At 39.7% G+C, this 23,136-nt stretch overlaps 1 protein-coding gene across 10 annotated transcripts in view; it reads left to right on the forward strand.

Annotated features, from left to right (window-relative positions):
- znf438 (zinc finger protein 438) overlaps nucleotides 1–22,297 on the forward strand; it is a 272,996-nt gene extending 250,699 nt beyond the window's left edge. For 7 of the 10 annotated variants that reach the window (XM_059971971.1, XM_059971972.1, XM_059971974.1 and 4 more), the window contains 2 exons: nucleotides 11,196–12,173; nucleotides 17,531–22,296. In XM_059971971.1, coding sequence (XP_059827954.1) covers nucleotides 11,196–12,138 — 943 coding nt within the window. In that variant the 3' untranslated portion in view covers nucleotides 12,139–12,173; nucleotides 17,531–22,296. Of the gene's footprint in view, nucleotides 1–11,195; nucleotides 12,174–17,530 lie in introns of all 10 variants that reach the window. The other 3 variants (XM_059971967.1, XM_059971976.1, XM_059971977.1) reach the window with 1 other exon arrangement.
- The last annotated feature ends 839 nt before the right edge of the window (nucleotides 22,298–23,136 follow it).

Raw genomic sequence — 23,136 nt, forward strand, 5'->3', positions numbered from 1 at the left:
TTCTCATAGAACTTTTCTCGCTGGGTTAAATTCCTTCTTTCTCTTCAAAAGGTCATAACTTATATCAGGGTAGAAAAGAACTATTTTCCCTTCTATCATCAATGGCCTGTTTCTCTTTCTGGCATGTTGAGCAGCCGCCTTCAGGATCTTTTCTTTATCTTGATATCTTAAGCATTTTATCAAGATTGATCGTGGGTTTTGATCAACTTGAGGTCTTGATCTCAAGGCTCTGTGAGCCCTTTCAATTTCAATTAACTGAGTTCCTTCTTCCATTTCCAAAATTTCCGGAATCCATTTTGAAAAAAATTTATTGGATTTTCTCCCTCTATACCTTCTTTAAGTCCAACAATCTTAATATTATTTCGTCTGCTAAAATTTTCAAGTACATCCACTTTTCCCAACAACCGTTTTCTTTCTGATGTCCAGGCAGAAATATTATCTTCCATTTTATTCACTCTATCAATGGTGTCTCTGGTTCTTTCTTCCAAGTTTTTAATTTTGTTGTCCATTTTGTCCTGTCTTTTCATCATTTTATCAAACATAATCTTCATATTGTTAATATCTTTTTTATTACTTTTAATGCTTTTAATTTATGCATTATTTGCACCAAAGTTTTTTTAATGTCTCCAATATCACCTCCAACCTCTTCCTGTTGCTCTTCTTTGTTTGTCTCTTCATCTTTGTCTGATTTATCCAGAGAATCTGATTCCATCTCATATTCACATTCTCCTTCAGTTCCGATCATAGCTGGGATTTGTAGTTTGAGTTGCTCATGTTTGTGCATGCCCCTTCCTTCACGCATGTGCGCTTCCTGTCGCTCTTTTTTTTGGAAAAGGTTGATGTTGCCGCAGTTTCCTGTTCTGAATTGCCGGAGGTAAATTGCACTCGAGCCCGAGGCTCTTTTATGGCGGCCGGCCTTGATTCTTTTCCAACTTGTGTTGTCTTCAAAGTGGTAGTTTTCTTCTGCTTCTGTTTAGGAGGCATATCTTAAGACAATCCCGAGTAGTTTATAAGTAATTTTTAAAAAGTATTTACTAACATTTCTTCACTTAAACATTATTTTACTGGTTTTTTATGGGAAAGCTGGATTTCCACGTCTCGATCCTACTTCATCACGTAACATCCCCTGCACTTATGCTGCTTGCAGAGGTAAGTGCCAGGAGGGACATTTGTGGGGAAGGATGGACAAGGGAATCACAGAGGAAGCAGTCCCTGTGGAATGCAGAGACACCTCTGATCCTGCTATCTCCTCGATCCAGTTCCAATGGCCCTGGGTGGCTTCAGACTGCCTGTCCCACCATCCCCAACTTTGATTCCAAAGGCCCAAGATGCCTTCAGATTGCTCCTCCTCCAGCTCCAACCTCAGCCGCAGCAACCTCCAGGTTGAGACCTTTTTTTTTTTACTGCCACTGGGTCCCTGGTCTCCACTCCTCCTCACCACCACCACTGCACTGGACCTCTGGGATTATCGTCTCCCCATCACCTCTTAGGTCCTCTGAGGCTCCATCTTCCCTCCACCCTACCTTCCCTGAACAGCCAACCCTCCCTTCTCCTCTAATGTCATCAATTCTCATTCCCCTTGATCCCAGTTCTTAATCCCTGCCATGTCTTCATCATTCCCTCTGACCTTCTCCCTGCGGTGGAATGTTCCATTCTCAGCAAGGGCCTTGACCATGACCACTCCTCAGCGAGTCCTGCGCCCACCACAAAAGCAAGCTCTTCATGTTTCTGACATCCCTGTTTCTAACCCCACTTCATTGGCGGAATTCCCCACTCTGCACTGATGCCCCCTTCAAGTCAAGTCACTTTTATTGTCATTTCGACCATAACTGCTGGTACAGTACATAGTGAAAATGAGACAACGTTTTTCAGGACCATGATGTTACATGACACAGTACCAAAACTAGGCTGAACTACGTAAGAAAAGAACACAGAGAAAAAAAAACACACACAACAACTACACTAGACTACAGACCTACCCAGGACTGCATAAAGTGCACAAAACAGTGCAGACATTACAATAAATAATGAACAGGACAATAAGGCAGTAAGGTGTCAGTCCAGGCTCTGGGTATTGAGTCTGATAGCTTGGGGGAAGAAGCTGTTACATAGTCTGGTCATGTCCCATGTCCAACTCTCCTCCTCTTCTTGGACACCCCACTCTGGTTCTTTGCCTGCACTGGGTCTTTTGATCCCTAATTGCCAGCGAAACATTATCTGGCTCAACTTCAGCATTCCTCTCTCCTCTTCGAACCTTACCCCTTTTGAAAGCACTGCCTCCACTCTCTCCACACCAATTCCAATCTCACCATTCAAGCCCACAGACAAAGGGGGTGCTGTTGTAGTGTGGCGGACTGAAGACTACCTTGCTAAGGCAAGGCGGAAACTTTAAGACACCACTTTTTACTCACCCCTTTAAGAGAACCCCTCTCAGGACATCAGAAAATTGTCTCCGATACCATCACCAACTTCATCAACTCTGGAGATCTTCCATCCATGGCCACCAAACTCATGGTTCCCTTACCCTGTACTGCTTGTTTCTACCTGCTACCCAAGATACACAGCCTAACTGTCTGGATAAGCCTGCTGCCTGCCTGCTTCTGCTTGACTCAACTCATGTCCGCCTACCTCGATTCCATTTTATCTTCCTTAGTTCAGTTGCTTCCCACCTATATCCATGACACTTAACATGCTGTCGATCTCTTCAAAAGCTTTCAATTTCCTGACTCTGATTGACTCATTTTCACATGGAAAAATCCCTATACACTTCTATCCCCCATCAAGAAAGCCTTAAAACTTCTCTATCTTTCTTAACAAAAGACATGACCAATTCCCCTCCACCACCGCCCTCCTCTATCTGGTGGAACAGGTTCCTGCCCTCAGGAATTTCTCTTTTGGCTCTCCTCCCACTTTCTCCAAACTGCACTTGAATCAACCCCAGAGATGCCTTTCTTTTCATTGGCTATATAGAACAGGCCATGTTCCAAGCGGTCCCGGGTAAGGTTCCCCAGCTCTTTCTGCACTATATTGATGATTGGATTGGTGCTTTGTGCACCCATGCTGAACTTGTCAATTTCATCAACTTGCCTCCTACTTCCTCCCTGCCCTTCCATTCACTTGGTTCTCCCCTTTCGCCTTTCTCAATCTCTCTGTCTCCATCACTGGAGACAAACTGTCTTTTATAAACCCATCGATTCTCACAACTCTCTCCTGTAAAAAAAAAATGCTACTCCCTTTTCTCAGTTCCTTTATCTCCACTGCATTTGTTCCCAGGATGAGGCTTTCCTGGCCAAGACATCAGAGATGATGTTGTTCTTCCAAGAACAGGCCTTCCCTCTCTCCGCCATTGATGCTGCCCTCACTCGCATCCGCTCCATTTCCCAGACATCTGTGCTCACTCCACCTTCCTGCAGACTTAACAGGGATAGGATTCCTCATGTCCTCACCTACCACCCTATGAATCTCCACACCCAGCACATCATTCTCCACAACTTCTACCATCTTCTATAGGACCCTACCACCAAATACATATTTACCTCCCCTCTACTCTACAACTTCTGCAGGGATCACTGTCTCTGTGATTCCCTTATCTATTCATTCCTGCCTCTTAATCTCCTTCCTGGCAAGGGCAGAAGTACTTAACCTGCCTGATCTCTTCCTCCTCGCTCACCTTTATTCAGGGCCTCAAACGGTTCTTCCAGGTGAGGGAACACTTCACGTCCGATTGTGTTGCGGTCATCTACTGTATCTGGTGCCCCCAGTGTGGCCTCCTGTACTTTGGTAAGACCCAATGTAGATTGGGGGACCGTTTTGTCGAGCACCTTGGCTCCATCCGCAAAAAGTGAATTTTCCTGATGGCCCCATTTCAAATCCTATCCCCATTCCAAATCCAACATGTCTGTCCACGGTTCCTCTTTTGCCGCAATGAGGCCACTATCAGGTTGGAAGAGTAACACCTTGTATTCTGTCTAGGTACCCCCCTCAACCTGATGATATAAACATAATTTTCTCCAATAAGACAAATTTTCCCCCTTCCATCTTCTTCATTTCCCCATTCTAGCCTCTTACCCTTTTTCTTCACTGCCTATCACCTTACCTGGTTACCTTCATCCTTCGCTTTCTCCCATGATCCACTCTCCTCTCCTACTGGAGTCCGTCTTCTCCATTTATCAACTTCCAGTGTCGTACTTCATCCCCCTCCTTCACCCACCTGCCTTCACGTAACACCTAGCTTGTTCTCCTCTCACCATCCCCACCCACCTTCTTAACCTGGCTTCTCCCCCCTTCCTTTCCAGTCTTGAAGAAGGATCTCGGCCTGAAACAGCAACTGCTTATTCATTTCTATAGATGCTGCCTTACCTGCTTATTTCCTCTGGTATTTTGTGTGCATTGCTAAAGAATCAATAAAAAATGTTGTGGTCATTAATGAGAACTGGAAAAATAACTACATGGTAATGAAAACCAAAAGAAGTAATGAGAAGATGTGAGTAAAGTTGCCCACTACTGTATTTAACAAGAAAACAGTAGATAGTGATATGGAAAAGATTTAATTATGACTGAGTGAAGGAATATGATAACATTTAAAGAGGTGAAGAATACATAAGTAACTCAGATGATGGTTGGACTATTCTATTCTGCATGGAAACAGGAGAGGCTGATAAATATCACACAATCCACTGGTATGAATAGATGAATAATAAGATTAACATTTTCTCCATAAGCACAACAGTTCATTTTCAATTAATGATAGATTTAACAGTTGCCAATGTTCCTGTTGGGAATGTGGATGAGGATTCAAGATCTGAAAACAACAGAATTATGTGGCCAGTGAGCATCTAGGGTAAAGAAATAACTTAAAATTTTAATTGCAATTGTACATTACAACTGCAAAATAAGTGGTTCAACAAGGAAAAACAAAATTAAAGAGAAGGCGTGGGTGAAATTGCTTGCAACTTAAAGAAAAAACAGGAGACAGTGAAATGGCAGAGATATTTCAATATGACTGTAGGAAGAAACATAATAAAAGTTAATGTCTTGAGAGAAAGATTACGTGAATAGCTGCTGGTGGGTGGACTATTCTGAATGGAAACAGGAGAGGCTGGTAAAATATTACAAATTCCATTAGTGAGAAGAAATGAAAAATAGGATGGTAATTTCCCCTACAAGCTCAAGGATCCATTTCAAGTGAAGTTACATGTTAGTCGATTTGCTGAAAAGGCAGTTTAGGATTCACAAGCAAGTACAACCTTAGCTGAAGGGTTTATAACAGGAGATATAAAGTTCACTCTGTACTCTATATTATGGCAATTTTACCTCATATATTAATTTCATTGCCAGTATTTATGATTGAATCTAAACATGCAAACTATAAAGTTGCAACAGTCAGCTAGTGGCCATGGAAATCTGAAAATTGAGGGTTGGCTACTTAGAACTGAGGTGAAAAATATCTTGACTCACAGTGCTGGTATTCTTGACCCTGGAGGACTGAATGTTCAGTTATAAATTCAAAGCAGCAGTTGACAGATACTTGAATTTCAAGCAGAAGTAGAGTTGTGTGTCAGCCATGATCGCCCTAAAAAGAGCATGCAAAAGCAGTTGTATTCAGTGCTGCACCATGTCTATAGGGAGGGTGAGGGTAGTGTGGTGGCAGGAAACTTGAAATGTTGCAGTAAAAAGTGCTTTAAAAATGTGGAAGTGAGAAGTTGTAATGACAGCTATTTAACTCTTACAGATTTTCTTCTTTCAGTCTACCATTATCCAAAATCAAAATCAAAGAACAGCACATAGTACAAATTTGAAATAAAATCAAAATGTTGGAAGAACTCATTAGGCCAGAGCTGATGAAAGGCCTTTGACCTGAAACATTCACTCTGTTTTTCTTAACTACCTGACTTGCCAGACATTTCCAGCGTTTTCTGTTGTAATTGCTCTGGTCTGTCTATGTTTAAACTTCTTTCAGGTTCATGTTGAGAAACTTGATTTCTAAGCTACATTTCCTCTATTTGTGAACCAGTAGCTTAGGATGACCAAGTTCTCTGCTGCCTCTTCGGTGACCATAGTAGTGTCAATCATTTCATTCTTCATTATCTTCAACTAACAATCATATGTCTTGGCTACTAGCCCTCCATCCTTATCGCATTCTAGCGTCGCTTCAGCCTTCTCCACTCCTAATACATCCTAACACACTGCCTCGGAAATCCTGTTTGGGCTGGTTTGGTATGCGAACAGGGTCCCATTCTTTGGCTCCAGTATTGTAAATCCTTTAGCCTCTAAAATCCATCCCAGTCTCTCCTCTGATTGTGACTCATGTTTTATGAAGTAATTTTATACTCACTGCACAAACAGTACAAATATTGTTGACCCATGCAGATATGTAATTCTTAGAATCCTTTTTTCCCCTCCGGTGATTTGTTTGGATGGATTAGGAGTCTCATCTTCATTTTTTTTATATTTGGTTTCTAAATATAGTCTGTGACATTATCTGGGCTGAATGATGCTTTCTCCTCAGTGTCATCACGTGGTATTTGGTAACCAGTTATTCAATGAACCCAAATTTCCCATTGTTTGTGTCTTTTTTTAATAACTAATTTTAATTGCAACACCAACAAATTACGTTCAGTACACTCAGTTGCCGATTACATTTTGACTTTTTAAACCCAGCCACCCCCAACCCTCATCGCCGTCCCTCTCCATCCCTCTCTCTGTCCCCCCTCCACCTCTCTCTCCCCCCACCCCTCTCCCCTCCACCAACCAACTGAATAGTAGTGCATACACAGACAGAGCATTGCTATTTTAACAGAAGACCTTTTAAGTTAGATATCAAATTTGTCCACATTAAGATTGTGTTTGGTTGTGCATCATTTACTCTTGCTGATGATAATTCCAGGTAAAAAATGTTCAAAAAGCTCCAAAGCCAGTGAGTACTTGAAATATCATGAGGAGGTTCATAAGGATGAATTAGGTGCTTGCCAGATTAATCCCATTCCTCACACTACATGCTCACTTTGCAGAAGACTAGTAAGGACATTGCCCAGTTATACTGAAGAATCAATCTGTTCAACCATTCCACAGACTCATCCAGTTCTAAGCGAAATCTTCTCCAGAGATATTTCCTAGCCAAGCTCTTGTTTAACCTGACTGAATGTCATTTCTTATTCATGCATCCATCTGCAGTTAACTCAGACTGTTAGCAGCTTGGATAGTCATTGATAATTTTAGAAGATTGTGAAAGGATACAGCAGGGTTTAGACCAGTTGCAAATGTGGGCAGTGGAATAGCAGTTGGAGCTTAATCTGGGTTTTTGCACGTTGGGAGATCAAATGTAAAGCCTACAATGGGGAAGTTAATTAAAGAAAAAAGATTAGCTTTGTTTGTCACATGTACATTGAAGCATCAAGACATTTAGCGAAATGCATCATTTGCGTCAGTGGCCAACACAATCCCGAGGATGTGCTGAGCGAAGCCCATGAGTGTCGCCATGCTTCCAACACCAAGACAGCATGCCCATGTGCAGGATCCTTAACTGGTTGATGTGCAGAGGGATTCTTGGGATCCACATTCCCAGAAGGTGGCTGCATAAGTTAATAAGATAGTAAAGAAAATATATGGTATGCTTGCCTTATTAGTGAGGCATTGAGTTCAGGTGTCAGGAGGTTATATTGCAGCTTTTTAAAACTCTGGTTAAGCTACCTTTGGAAAATCGCATCCAATTCTGGTTGCCCTGTTCTAGGAAAGATGTGGAGGCAATGATGAAGGTGCAGGGGATTTTTACCAGGTTGCTGCTGGATTTAGAGGGCATGTGCTGTTAGAAGTGGTTGCGCAAACAAGGGTTGTTTTCTCTGGAATGGTGGAAACTGAGGGGAGACCTGACAACACTTATAAAATTATGAGAGGCATGGATAGAGTAAACAGCCAGTCTAGTTTACAGGGTTGAAAAGTCTAGCATTTAAGGTGGGTGGTGGGTAGTTCAAAGGCATGTGTAGGGCAGGTTTTTTTTCACACAGTGGTTGGTGCCTGGGAAGCACTGCCCCGGTGGCAGTGGAGGCAAATGCAATAGAGGTATTTAAGAGGCACTTAGATTGCCACGAGAAGATGCAGAGAATTGAGGGATATGGACCATGTGCAGGCAGTAGGGATTAGCTGTCATTAGCTTAATTAATTCAACACGATATTGTGGGCTGTACTGTTCTGTGTTGTATTTGAAGAAAATTCTTCAACTAAGTACCTCTGCTATCTATTATGTTTCTCCTAAATTATTTACTCCTGCTTCCAATGCAGAAGCTCTTCAAAAGAAGTGCCTTTGAATTCCTGTTACAACACTTCCCTCACCCTAATTTATCTCTTTCATGTGAAGTACTGTAAAGATGAATTGCTTTATGAACGCAATTTAGTCCTGATAGAGAACAGTTAGTTCCTCTTCAGAATGTTTGAATTTCTCCATGGTAAAATTGTCTTGAAGGTTGCTTTTCTGATAGATGAGCTTTTCCACTGTTGATTATTTAATCTAAGTGCTGCATTGTTCAGTGTTGCTTCATTGCTGCAGGTTTTTGAAAAGGATTATCAAACCTGTGATTTGGGCATTGGATAGTGTAACTTGTGGTTTTATTAGGTAACGAATAGCTGGGCACCATATTAGGAAATGTGTCACATTACTCACTGTGCATGTGCTGTGGAAATAAAACGTCAGATCAGCTTTTCTTCACCTTTAATGATGGTGCTATTAATATGTACTCTTGTGCTTTTATTCTGTGACCCTGTGATGTTTCTGGGTGGAAAGCAGTGTAGAACCAGAAGGTTTACTGGCGAATGAAACTCGTTTACAGCTGAGTTGAGCTGGCAGCTGGAGAAAAAAAGGAGAGAACCCATTCAATAGTAAAACATTTTAAATTACTTGCTCAAATACTAGTCTAGAATAATTGCATTACGTACAATGACATAACATTTTCTTCCAGTTCAAATTTTTTATGCAAGTCAATATAAGGACACTTGTTTGATTGGAGATCATGAAGTAATCCAGACACTTGCAAGCCTTTGTTTTTCTTGGTAGAGTTGCTCTGGAGGAGGACGTGGATACTGTACTTGCTGAGACTGAACAACACATGTTGGCATGTTTCCTTCAGCTTGCCAGCAAATTTAGTAGAACTCCTCCCCTTCCAACCAAACTGAAAACCACCCATCCTATAGCCAAATCTGCAAGCTTCCTATTTAGAGGCTGAATTCAAGCGAATAAGCTTGTAGAGAAATAAGTTAATATCATAAAGAGCCCACTGAATTGATGACGATTGCAGCGGGGCTTTGCTTTGTTTTCCAACCTGTTATCAGATCTAATGACACTCCGCCTTTTCCTGTACTTCTGCATAGTGCAAATTGATTAAGATGCTAAAGATATTTCTTCATGTAAGAAATGTATGTTTCATCACTTTTGCATGTTGAATTGTACTATTAATGAGGCCACACATGTTTGGTTTTGGTCCCAATATATAGTTGTGATTATACTTGTTAGAGGCTGTCCAAAGTCAATTCTGTAGACTAACTCTTAGGATGAAATGATTATCTAAGAAGTTGAATCTGTTAGATCACTAATGATTGTTTATCAAAAAATACAGTGAGATCTTGATCCACAAGATAAGTGGGCTGAGAATTTTTAAATGGCTTTCAGTTTATCCAAGTTGGGTTTTGGGAAGTCAAATCAGGGTAGGATTTATACAGTGAATGATCAGGCCCTGGGGTGTTTTCTGGGACTTGGTTCCCTGAAAGCAGCATCACAGATGACAGGATGGTGAAGAAGTGTTTAAGCACGTTGATTTTCATCAGCCAGAGCATTCAGTATTCGAGTTCAAACATTACATTGCAGTTATACAAGATACTGATAAGACTGCACATGGAGTATTTGTACATTTTTGGTAGCCCTCTTACAGGAACAACATAATTAACCTAGAGATGATGAGATGTGAGGGAAAATTCTGTTAGCCAGAGGGTGGTGAATCTATGGAATTCATTGCCACTGATGGCTGTAGAGGCCAAGTTATTTGGTATATTTAAAATAGAGGTTGATAAATTCTTGATTAGTAAGGGCTTCCAAGGTTTTGGGCAGAAGGTAAGAGAATGAGGTTGAGAGGAATAATAAATCAGGGATGGTTGAATAGTAGAATAGACTCGATGGTCCAAATGGCCCAATACTGCTCCTGTGTCTTATTCCTTAGATTTATGAGGTAGCTGCCAGGACTGGAGGAACTAAGCTATAGGGTAGGTTAGGAATTTAATTTTTGGAATGTAGGAGGTTGAGGGATATCCTTATGGCGCCAGTGGTATAGAGAAGATGAATGCAGCATGGTCTTTATCCTGAGGAACTAAAAAACTGAAGTGCATAGGTTTAAACTGGGATGTGAAAGGGGGCAACTTCTTCACACAGATGATGGAATGAGCTACAAGAAGAAGTGGATGAAGTAGGTACAATCATAACATTGGACATAGGTGCAATTATAAGTTCCCTGGTAAGATAAGTTTAGAGTGATATAAGCCAAATATGGGCGAGTGGTACTAGCTTCAGATTAGCACCATGGATGATTCCCTACAGCCATGATTCTGTTGCCTGGTAGGGCAAGTTCGAGGTGCCAAGAGGCCTACCCTGCTCCTTTTGTTCTTGTGAAAATTTATTTTTATTGTTACCATCCTAGATTCAAAGTTAATCAGTTTTCTCGTACTTCCTTTATTTTTCACAATATATTGGTAATCTTTGAAGTTAAGGACAGAAAGATCATTAACAGATGATACTTGCTTCCCAGGTGGGAAGTCTTTTTGATTATTAGCACTAAATAACATGTGTGTTGTTACTGTTTGTCCTCCAGGTCACACAATGATGTTCCATTTATTTCACTGTGGCCATATGAGAAAAAGTGATTACAATTGGTGTCAGATAGCGCTACTGTGTTAAGCACCAGTGACTAGAGACCAAGGCTGGATGGATTATACTTATCAGTCCACCTGCAAAACTCATCATAGAACTTGGCCCAAAGTGTCAACCATTTATTTCCCTCCGCAGATGCTACCTGACTTGCTGAGTTCCTCTAGCAGTTATGTGTGTGTTTATGATAAAAGCTGTTATTTCTGGCATTGTATTTCACAAGATTCAGGAACAAATTGTTAAAGGTTGATTTGTTAAATCTTTTAGCTTTGCTGTAATTTTGTCTTTTTAGAAAGCAAGCTGAAGGTAAGCAATCAGGAGCTGAAGTAGCTGTCCCAGGTGCCCTGCAGATAAAATGTGCCCGCTGCCAGATTGTTACCCCCACTTTCATTGATATGAAACTTCACCTGCTGTGTGTTCATGAGGAAGAGCTGCAGCTGAGGATGGAAGAGGGATCAGTGAAAGAGAAAAGCAGATGCATCAGTGGATTTCCTATTTACTCTAGTGCGGAAACAGAACGAGAGCTTTTCAAGCATGCAGCAAACTATTGGAAGCAATTTGGCGAGAAGAAGAATGTGGTAAAGTGTGGTATTTGTGAAGAAGCGTTCCACTCTTGCTTTAAGTTGAAGAAGCATATGGTCTTGCATTGCAAAGAACAGCTCCAGTTAGAGGCTGCAGACGTGAGCACAGTTCCTGAGGTTAAAAAACTACAATTTTTAACAAATGTTGGATTTAATTGTATCTTATGCAAACAGAAATATGGAAGCAGGTCTGAAATTTTCAGGCACTGGCAAAGTTATCATAAGTGCCAAGATCCTGCTGTTCTGTGGACTATCTTTAATTCCTTAATTGATCATTGCAGAATTGATGAGAAACAGACTGAGATTTCATCAGAGCACAGTGCTGTCAGCACTGAACCTTTTTGCAGACACATTACAGATGCTACGTCCTTTTGTGATCTCCATGAGGGGAGAAGGATTGTAGATCAGTGCAAGGTACACTTGAGCAATTGCATTGGCGGAGCAGAGAAGTCTCTTGATTCTTCCCAGTTAACATGTCCATTTTGTTCAAAGACCTTTTTCTGCACAACTTGCAGAAGTAGCAGCACTGAAGAGGTTGTTTTTCGTCAAGGGGACGTTGAACATCAATGCCCAAAGTGCCTTCTGAAGTCCCCATTAACTGTTAAGGGTCTTGAAACTCAAGTGTTCTGTACCTCATCTAAACATTGTGGTTGAAATTCAAGTGCTGCTGGAATGACAGAACCTCTAAGGTGAGTTTGTAACCTTCATGAACCATGATATATTAATCACAAATGTTAGTGCAGAGCATATGCTATGCTTGCGTATCTAGGTGTAACAATGGAGAAACGTGATCAGACTGCACAAAGGTTTTCAAAAATTAAACTGTCCTGGGATCCTGTAAAATGTTGTATAGGAAATAATACCAAAAAAAGAAAAAGGGAATGATTTGGAAAGAATTAGGTAGTTCAGTTAAGCAAAATGTCTAATTGTTTTATAGATACGAGTGTAGCTTCTCGGGTGGTGACAGCCATAAATTGTGTGGGACTCAGCTTATAAACGCAGCAGAACATATGGTTGACTTGATTAACATAATTGAATATTTTAATCAAGATATGAAGTATAAATCTTATATCCTGACTTTAAAATGTACACGTTCAAGTAAAATGAAGGAGTGTGGTATTTTCTTTGGTTATTGGAGGCATCAAGAAGGCCCTCACTGTTGTCTCCTCCTAGTGGTCCTGAAAGCAAAAATCATGTTTTATTTCTCAGTTCTAAATGGTCAGTTAACACTTACACTAGTAGTGTGCTTGTTGGAATTGTGCCCCAAAAGTCCAGAAAATGAAGAAGTATTTATTCTATCAGCTTCATTGATACATTTAATTGAATGCAGTATTTTTCTTCTTCCTTCAGTGTCCCCCTCCCTTCCCGCTCCTTGCAAGGAGGTATAATATGAAGTGGGCAGTTGCAGCTTTTGGAATTTTAGCCCAAGTGGTGACTGCAACCGATCATTTGGCTGTAGGAATATCACAACTGGATTTGTTTCTATTCTTGCTTGACATTGATATGTGTACTTTGTGTATAGTTTCTACAAAACCTTTGTATGGATAAACTGGAAGATTGAAGTATGCATTCAAATTCAAGTAAGAGTTCCAGAAGACTGAGTAACAAGTAAGAAAAACAGACTATTGGAAGTGACACACAACCAACATTCCTAAGTAGTACATTTTATATGGAGTTGAAAGCAAAGCAAATTCACTCAACCTTGTTTAGTTGATGCACAGGTTAAAATAGAACATAGAACAGTATGGCACGGTGCAGGCCTATCAGCCTTGATATTGTGCTGACCTTTTAACCTACTCTAAGAGCAATGTAATGCTTCCTTCTGCACAGCCCTCTATGTTTCCTTTATCCATGTGCCTATCTAAGAGTTTCATAAGTGTCCCTAATGTATCTGCTTGCATCACTGCCCCTAGCAGCATGTTCCATACACTCACCACTATCTGTGTCAAAATCCAACCTCTGACAACCCATTATATTTTCCTCCTGTCATTATGCCTCTCGTATTTGCTGTTTCTGCCCTCGAAAGAATGGCACTGGCTGACCACTCCATCAATATTTTTTATCATCTTGTATAGCTCTATTAAGTCTCTTCTCCTCCTCCTTCACTCCAAAGCAAAAAGCCCTAGCATGGTCAACCTATCCTCGTATGATGTGCTCTCTGATATAGGCAGCATCCTAGTAAATCTCCTCTGCACACTCTCTGAAGCTTCCATATCCTTCTTATAATGAGATGACCAGAACTGAACACAAGTCTGATCTAACCTTAATTCTATAGAGCTGCAACATTACCTCACTGTTCTTGAACTCAATCCCCCAACTAATGAAGAAAGACACCCTGTCAACCTGCATGGCAAATTTGAGGGTCCTATGGATGTGGACCCCAAGACCCCTCTGTTCCTCCACACTGCTTAAAAAAACAAAAATATTTTCAATTACCATTGTATGGGACAAATTATTAGTTTAGTGTGGGATCAATTATATCTTTTGGCAAAGTGCTCTGGAATTTTTCTGTAACAGATTAAATCTTAGGAACAAGTCAGTTTCCAGCTTGCTAGTGGGAGATTTAGGTATGACAGCAGGAGATCTGATGGAAAGAATTGTTGAAATGGGGAAAGGAATTTGTTTTACTTGGTAAGATTTGTTTAGTTAGTCAATAGCAAACTCTGTTTACATATTAATTTTTTAAAATCTTTTGGTCTTCTCCAATGAGTGCCCCTCCTTTATTTCCATGTTTTGTGCTAGAATGCTTCTGAAGGTTTAACAATGAGCTGTTCTTCCTTTCACAAATTTCATCCAGATCTTGCATCGTCATGACTGCAACTTCCATTTACAGTATGTCGCGTAAGGTAGGAAAGGTCCCAAGGAACAAATAAGAAACCTGACAGAAAGATTGCTTGAAACTAGTTGTAAGGGTGATGGGATTTGGGGAGTAGAATGTAACAAGGAAATGGTTAGATTAGAGAGGAATTTTCAAAGATTGGGCATAACCACCACTTGCATCACTAGGCGAAAGGGAAGAGGTTATGGATGTATCAAAATGCTGTAAGAGTTTTTAAGACAGGAGTTTGCAGAGATGGAGAAAGAAATGATTACAGAAGGATTTCAAGCAAAAGATTAAAATAATTTAAAAAAACAGTCTAATGGTTCAGCAGGATTAGAGAGCTTATGGATAGTGAAATTTTAGACAAGATGATCAAGTATATGGAGTATGGAAGCCTGAAAAGGTATGAACCTGAGGATTACCTTGAATAATATAAGAAGTGAAGTAGTGTGCAGTTTGATAGTATTTTGCAGGTGGAATTTGGCAGTCTTTGTGTTAGGACGTTAACCTGTATTCAGACTTTGAAAGGAACACATTACCAGGGAACAATTTGGTTCAGCCTGTGATGGTGGTTGGCACCTTATAGAATTGATGTCAGCATGATAGGATATTTTGCAAGGAAAGAAGACCATCTGTAGTGATATTTGCTCTATAACTAGGATGGGCATAGGTTCTCTAAAACTGGACTTTGGAAAAATAGTGTGGCACACCATATCAGTAGAGTAATAGAGCCAATTGCCAGTACATTCTTTCTTGGATAAGGGGACCACAGCTCTTCCTTACTACTGACTCAACCTGCAAATTAGCCTTTAGGGAATCCTGCACGAAGACTCCCAAGTTCCTTTGCACTTCCGACTTCTGAATTTGCTCTCTATTTAGAAAAGTCTACATGTTTATTCTTTCTCCAATCTTCATGTCCATAGACTTCACTTTGCTGTATTCTATTTGCCGTTTCTTTGCCAATTCTCTTAATCTACCCAAGTCTTTCTGTAGACTCCCTGCTTTCACAATACTCCCCCACTCCTCCACCTACCTACCTTTGTATCATCTGCAAACCTGGCGACAAAGCCATCAATTCTGTTGTCCAGATCATTATTGTGTAATGTGAGAAGTGGCAGACCACCACTAGTCACTGTCAGCAAACCAGAAAACGTCTGTACTTCCACTCTTTGCCTTCTGCCAGTGAGATAATCTGTCCCTGTTGCTATCTTTCCTTTAAAATCATGAGTGTTTATCTTGTTTAGCGGTCTCACCTGCAGCCCCTTGTCAAAAGCCTTATGGAAATCCAAATGAACAACATCCACAGACTCTTCTTTGTCTATCCTGCCTGTTATCTCCTCAAAGCATTCCAGCAGGTTTGTTACGCAAGATTTCCTCCAAAGAAGTCAATGCTGGTGTCTTCCACAGTGAAGGCTGATGCACAATACTTATTTATCTGTCCCCCATTATGATCTCTCTCATGTCATTTTCCAATGGTCAGATGTCCACTCTTGCCTCTCTTTTACTCTCTATATATCTGAAAAACAACTTTTGGCATCCTCTTTTGTATTATTATATAGAGTCTTAGAGCAATGCAGTGCGGACATCATTGAGGCGGGTGCAACTGCAACATTTCAGGCATTTGGATAGGTACATGGATGGGAGGTGCTTGGAGGGTTATGGGCTAAATGCGGGCAACTGGGACTAGCAGGGAGAATGCTGTGGTCAGTATTGGTCAGTTGGGCCAAAAGGCCTGATTCTGTCCAGGAGTCACTCTGTGACTTCAGAAGTCACTTGCAGGGCAGCAAAGAACCAGTTTATCATCCCTAATGTTGTGTGTTAAAACTCTCTACTTCCTCTGCTGGAATGGGTGGGCAGAATCTACATACAGAAAGAACACTGCAGGAGTCTGGCTAGATTTCTTGTGTTACATTGATTTTAGAAGAGCTTGAGTACCATTTGCGGTCTTTTGCTTTCAAAGCATCAAATATCAAAGACATCTCCTCGATTCTGTATCTCTTTTTCTTTTCAGTACACTTTTTTTATTGATGTCATGGAAATGACACCACAGCTGCTCTCGATCCTTGAACTTAGCAGTGGATTAGTCACTTAAAGGCCTGTTTTATTGTTTGAGTGGAGATTCCACAGAATATAAAATTTGAAGTTTAAGGAATGTACAGAAAATCTTTTGCAATAGACAGTGTGAACAAGTGGGAGCTGGAATTTGTCAGGCATGCAGAGGGCATAACGTTGTGTGGCACCAGAATAATGAGGAGGAAAGGGAACAGGAAGAGCCCAAATCAGCTGCACAAAAATGGTACAGTATTTATTAGTGTCGGATTGAGGAGAAACAAAGAAAGTCAATAAAGGAAAATAAATCAAAACCCAATAGTTTGAAGAATTCAAACTAAAAATACTAATTTAACTAATTTAATATGTCTGACTTGTAGAGCTGAAGAGAATTGCCTGCATAGACAAATTAAAACAGATAACTCTATTGAATTGTCAAATAACCTGGAATATGTAACATTTGGCACAGTGGTGTTATACATATTTTTTGTGATAGAACAAATCCTTCAAGGTGTCAAATTTTCTTGCACACTATTATTTCATATAGCCTCTGTAAGTGCTCTACTAAGACTTTCATTGATGGAAAATTTAGATATTAACCATATAATAATAATAATAATAATAATAACCATATAATAACAATCACAGCACGGAAACAGGCCATCTTGGCCCTCCTAGTCCGTGCCAAACCCTTAATCTCACCTAGTCCCACCTACCCACACTCAGCCCATAACCCTCCACTCCTTTCCTGTCCATATACCTATCCAATTTTACCTTAAATGACACAACTGAACTGGCCTCTACTACTTCTACAGGAAGCTCATTCCACACAGCTATCACTCTTTGAGTAAAGAAATACCCCCTTGTGTTTCCCTTAAACTTCTGCCCCCTAACTCTCAAATCATGTCCTCTAGTTTGAATCTCCCCTACTCTCAATGGAAACAGCCTGTTCACGTCAACTCTATCTATCCCTCTCAAAATTTTAAATACCTTGATCAAATCCCCCCTCAACCTTATTATAACCACCCGTTCATTAATCCTTTCTCACCCCACTTCAGTTCACATTTTTGTATTTTTGGTGTGTTCCTTGCATAAACTGAATAAATCCCTGCTTGAAGCAATTGTTCTGAGTGTGTCCTCGGTCTCTCATGAAGATTGAATTCTCCCTTTAAACAGGATGTTGAGATGGAACAGAGTCAGAAGTGCTATTCAAACCTGAATTTTAAGTAACACTTCAGTTTGTGAGCACTGATCCTCACAAAAATATGCCCGAAGGAGAGAAGATAATGGGTTTTTCATGGAAGGACCACAGAGTGGAAGACTTGGAATAACTTTATATTGGCTTGTAGCTGAACAGTTTATCTGGAGCCATTGGTAGAATTTTCTTAGATTTCCTTTATGGAAAAATACTTAAGAGATTCTGAGAAATGAGTGATAACTTTCATTTGTGTACATGTACGTAGCTTGGCCCCTGTAATTAGTTACACATTACCCAAGGAAAAACTGTTATAATCTGTGTGATGTTAAATGTTTTGTGTCAGTATTGTAGAGTACAAATAAATCTAAAGGCTGTTGTGGTAATCAAAGGAAATGTTCTAGGTTCAAACCAGGTTGGCTTGTAAATGGAACCAGACATAAATAGATAATAAAACCAAGATGATGTTAACTACTGAGTTGTTTTTTTAAGAAAATGTTAACCTTGAAGTGTATATTTTCCTAAATATTATTATTTTAAAATTTGCTGTAAAATTGGAAACGTAGAAGAGAAGATAATAGGGAAGTAAAGCCTGCTCTGTTTGTGTTAATGTAAAGTTTACTTTAATGTTTGGTTTCTAAATCTCAATCTTTTAGTTTTGAAAATGCAATTGTCACAAGAATGGCTTATGTACTAAGATTCATATAATAGAGCTTATATGTTGTAAATATAATGATCCCATGTTTCTTTATTAGGTTAGATTTTTAATAACATCTTATTGCAAAGAGCATTCATTCCCTAATGCAGCCATTTCTTCTGCTTACTCACTTTCCACGTCGGCTGAATTCACTGAGACACACACAGCTTGGGGAATGAGGTCAAGCAGTAGGTGGGCTGGAACACAAAGTATTCGATTTAGACCCACCACATGCAAACCAGTAGTCCAGTAGAAGTAGCATTTTTATGCAGTATTATATGATGCATTATAGGAGATTATCTTCATGAGTTCTTTTTGCAACCAGCAGTGCTAAAAAAAGAAAGCATGGTTTCTTATGTAAGCTCTCATTATCTGTTTCCCATCCTGAGCGAAATCAATGTCCACCCAATTGCTTCTTTATCTTGTTAACTTCATATTATCACAATAAAACTTAATTTATATCTAGGTAAAATCTACAATGATTTTGTTTCATAATATGAAAGCTGGTACACATTTACTCAATCCTGTTAATGCATATTAGGAGAAATGCAATTACATTGTTTTTTGATTAAACTTCTTATGTAAACTAGATTACTTTTGTAATAAATGTTCTGAGTTGAGTAAGTGCATTGGTACTGTGAATTTGTTCAAACTTTTCTCTGCCTAAGGGGTTCAAAGTTGACTTTTGAAGAAATAAATATTTTTGATGAAGTTACAGAATTGGGATGTGCTGATTCACAGACTAATTATCTAATGTTACTGACATTGCATTTTCTCTATGCCATGGAAATTACCTGTATGTTGAGCATGCACATTTATTGCAATGGATGCAACTTAAAAAACGAGTTGAATGTCATACAGTTTACTCATTAAGAGGGTAATGTTTTAGAACCAACAAACTTGTACGTGAACAAGTATCTTTTTTGTTACAACTTTATGTGAACCAATTTCTTAGAATGACGGCTTTTAAAATTCCTGTTTGAACTCTAAGTTTGGCTTCTGCTCAATTCACAATACCAAAATAGCTCTAGCAAAGATTCACAGATGACATCCTCCATGAGGTGTCCATGGCAAGTTAATCCATTTGAACTTCTGGTAAAATTGTCTTTGGCTTCCTCCTTTAACAGTTCTTGTATGTTGGTCATATCCTTAGAATTCTTTTGGAATGTTTCCACTGCAACTATCTCATAAAGCCATTTCCTTAAATGTCTTACTTCCATGTCCATCTAGGATCTGTTGTTGCCTTTCTGATATTTTATATTTGTATTCTAATTCTCCGGTAATAGTTTCATGTGTCTGCTCTGGGCATCACCATATTCACTCAACTGTTTTTAAAGGGATGGGGTTGATAACCTCTTGCCCATCTCTCCTCCTTTCACAGCTGGGCTTGGGACTGTCCATGGTGGAGACATGATCCTCTGAAGAATATTTTCACCTCATCTCCATCTTAAATGGTAACCCCTTGTAAAATAATGACTCCTAATTCTAGTCATTCCTAAAGGAGTAAATACGTTATTCATATCTACCCTGTCAAGATGTTTTATTTCACTTGAGATGCCACTAACTCTCATGTCTATAAGTATCCTCTGGATTTCCTCTGCTGCTTGCTGTCTTTCTTTTGCCCAGCCAAATCTGGTTGTTGGCTTTTTGCCAAGGCCTTCTGCTTTCTCCTCCAACTTGCTCTGTGTCCTCTGTAATTTTATCTCATCAATAAGACTTATTTTATTTTATTGAGATATAGCACAATTAAGATAAAAGTGGTGACTGTCCAGTTTTCCTTTTCAATCTCCATGTCATTGACGTCTCACTGTCCCCTTTGCTACTGTTACAAGAAAAAAATATACATTCTTGAGCCCTCCATTATCTATTTCCCAGGCCTACACATTGTCACTTTTACAGTTACCAAATCAGATTTGGGATCTTGACACACAACTGAATCAGACACAAGTCATAAATGGTAGCTGGAGTGACTCTGCCAATCCCTCTGTGGCAGTCTATGACACCATTCTTATCTAAAACTTGGTATCGAATGCTCTGATGTTCAATCATTTCTTGAACATCTACTCTACAGCAATTACTTCTCTTCCTACTTCCTACCATTATTTGGTCATTTGCTTTTGTGGCTTTAAAATGATGTGCTTTCCTGCAACAATTTAATCTGCTACAAAGCATTTTGATACCTTCGGAGTGATAAGGAATGTATTACATAAATGCTTTCTCTTATCTCTTAGTGAATTGTTGCATGAAAATGAGTTGTAGAAATCTAGAACTTAAAACGGCTGCACACACTATTGATACAGATGCATGTGTTTCTTAACATAATTAGATTTCAGTTTCAGAGCATCAGACCAAATATGTATCATAGATACTACTGCACATGATGAGCTTCTCGGAAGGCATGGCTGTCTGCAGATATTCCACTGCACCACAATCAAGAATGCTGCTCTGTTGAAGTTTGATGATTCAGGTGTTAATCTTAAATTAGTTTGGAGTCATGTTGAAATCAAGGCATTTAAACAGCTTAATGTTACAGATTTCAAAAATTGAGAGTCATTTTGTAGCCTCAGCAAGCAGCATAAGGACCAATATCAGTTACAGCCCAAAATAAAATCTGGTATGATTTTACCTGTTCTGTAAAATGAACCAATGACTAGGTTGCAGGTATTGACTGGATTCTGTTAAAATAAAGCGCATCTGATTAGAATTGTTTGTTGGTACATTATGTGGCCCACTGTTATCTAACAGCTCAAATGAGGGGCTCCGATTGTGTCCTTCAGAAACCATCTGTATTTTTATTTGGGAACAGAATGCACCCACCAGAGAAATGCCATCAATCCAGAGGAGTTGACAGGATGTCTGGTGTTTAATCCTGATGCCACGGCTAGGGATGTCTGCAGAGGTAATCAATGAATGTGGAGGAAGTTAGAAGATGTTTGAGCCATCTTGGAGAAACTGTGGATATACACATAGTTGAGAATTTTATTTTCCTGTTTACGGCTTTTGGATAATCCAAGGAATTGCATGATACTTTGTTCTGACTCTTGTTGCTGTAGGCTTACATATTCCGTATCCTCCATGATGGCATGTGATTGACATGTCTACTGTATGTAAGCAAAGTAAGTAGCCAGATTGGATTTGATTTAAATTGAGCCTGGGTCAGCAGTTCAAACGGACCTTTGGAGCTCAGAGTAAATTCACTACATTGAACTGTGTTGACTGATCATGGAAAAGGGAACTGAAAGTAGTGCCCCAGGAGATCATTTTCTGAGGAATAAAACTACAGAAACTGTTCTGGAGCATTTGTGTTTCTCCTGATTGACCTTTACATACACTTGAACCCCTTATTGGCTTAGATTTTCTACTCACATAAGAGGTATATCTATAACTTCAGAAGAGGTAGATCTAGAGGTTTTGTGAGTAGCCTGCGTAACATCGCCATGTGTTCTCAGTGTCATCTCGAAAATCTGGTTACATCTCAGCCTGGTATGAAAACACCAATGCCCTCGAACAGAAAATCTGACAAAAAGTAGTGGATACAGTCCAGTCCATCACAGGTAAAGCTCTCCCCCCCAGCGAGCACATCTATATGGAGCGGTTTCACAGAAAAATGGCATCCATCATCGAAGACACCCACCATCCAGGCCATTCTGTCTTCTTGCTGCTGCTATCAGGAAGAAGATTCAGGAGCCTCATGCTGACAGCACCAGGTTGAGGAACAGTTATTAACCCTCAACCATCAGGCTTTTGAACCAAAGGGAATAAATCTACTCCCTCCAAACTGAACTCTTCCCACAACCTATGGATTCACTTTCAATGACTCTTAACTCATGTTCTCAATATTTATTGCTTATTTATTTGTTACTATCCTTATTATTTAGGTATTTTAGAAAATATTTAGTTTTTCTTTTTGTATTTGCACAGTTTGTGATCTTTTGCACATTGGTCATTTGATTGTGTCCATTTTTTCATTGATTCTGTCTTGTTTCTTTGTATTTACTGTAAATGGCTGCAAGAAAATGAATCTCAATTGTATTTTGTAACTCATATGTACTTTGATAATAAATTTACTTTGAACTTTGAATTTTGAACTTAATTTGCCAGCTGTAAAAATTGTAATGATGGGCAGAACACATTAGATCCCGATTCAAGATATTTTAATACCTGCCCAGTTATTGTTTTAGCTAACCATGCTTTGAATAAGAGATGGAATACTAAAGAGTGCTTTGGTTCAACAGTCAGTTAATATGCTCCTTAATGGTACTTTGAGCTCTGGGAGCCAGGAGTATCATGGCCTTAAATAGCCCGTGCAGTCATTTGGAGAGTATTGTGCAATATATTTTTCCCATTTGGAGGAAAAGGGCCAGATAACTGGTGATCTGAGTGGTGAATGCATACAGTGAGTCAGAGGGTAATTAATAAATTGTTACTTTTTTGTGACAGACTTCCATAAGACTAAATGTTTAGAGTAGGGTGAGAATTTGGTTGAAAAAAACCTGTGGGATCCTGGTCTTCATACACAGAAGCATGGAAATAACAACAAACTTCTGCAAATCCCAGACTTCAAGCCCAATTGAAATATTATGTTCTGGTCACCACCTTGTAGGAAGGATATAAAGGCTTTAGGAAGCATGCAGGAGATAGAATCAAGAAGCTGTGACTATTTGCTCTGGAGCAGAGAAGGTTGTAAGGGGAGTGGAAATGCTTAAGTTGTGAAGGGGACAGGGAGACAGAACGACACTCACCATTGCAGATACTTCAAGAATCAGGGGCATAGAATGAAGAGTATTTTCAAAAGAACCAAAGGTGACTTGAGTTCCACCTGATGCTCCCTATTGCCATGGTTTGGGTCTTATTTGCATGGCCAAGCTTATTAATGGAGATGGATTTGAA

The sequence above is a fragment of the Hypanus sabinus genome, chromosome 6 (assembly GCF_030144855.1).
Source record: "Hypanus sabinus isolate sHypSab1 chromosome 6, sHypSab1.hap1, whole genome shotgun sequence".
NCBI classification, from domain to species: Eukaryota; Metazoa; Chordata; class Chondrichthyes; order Myliobatiformes; family Dasyatidae; genus Hypanus; species Hypanus sabinus.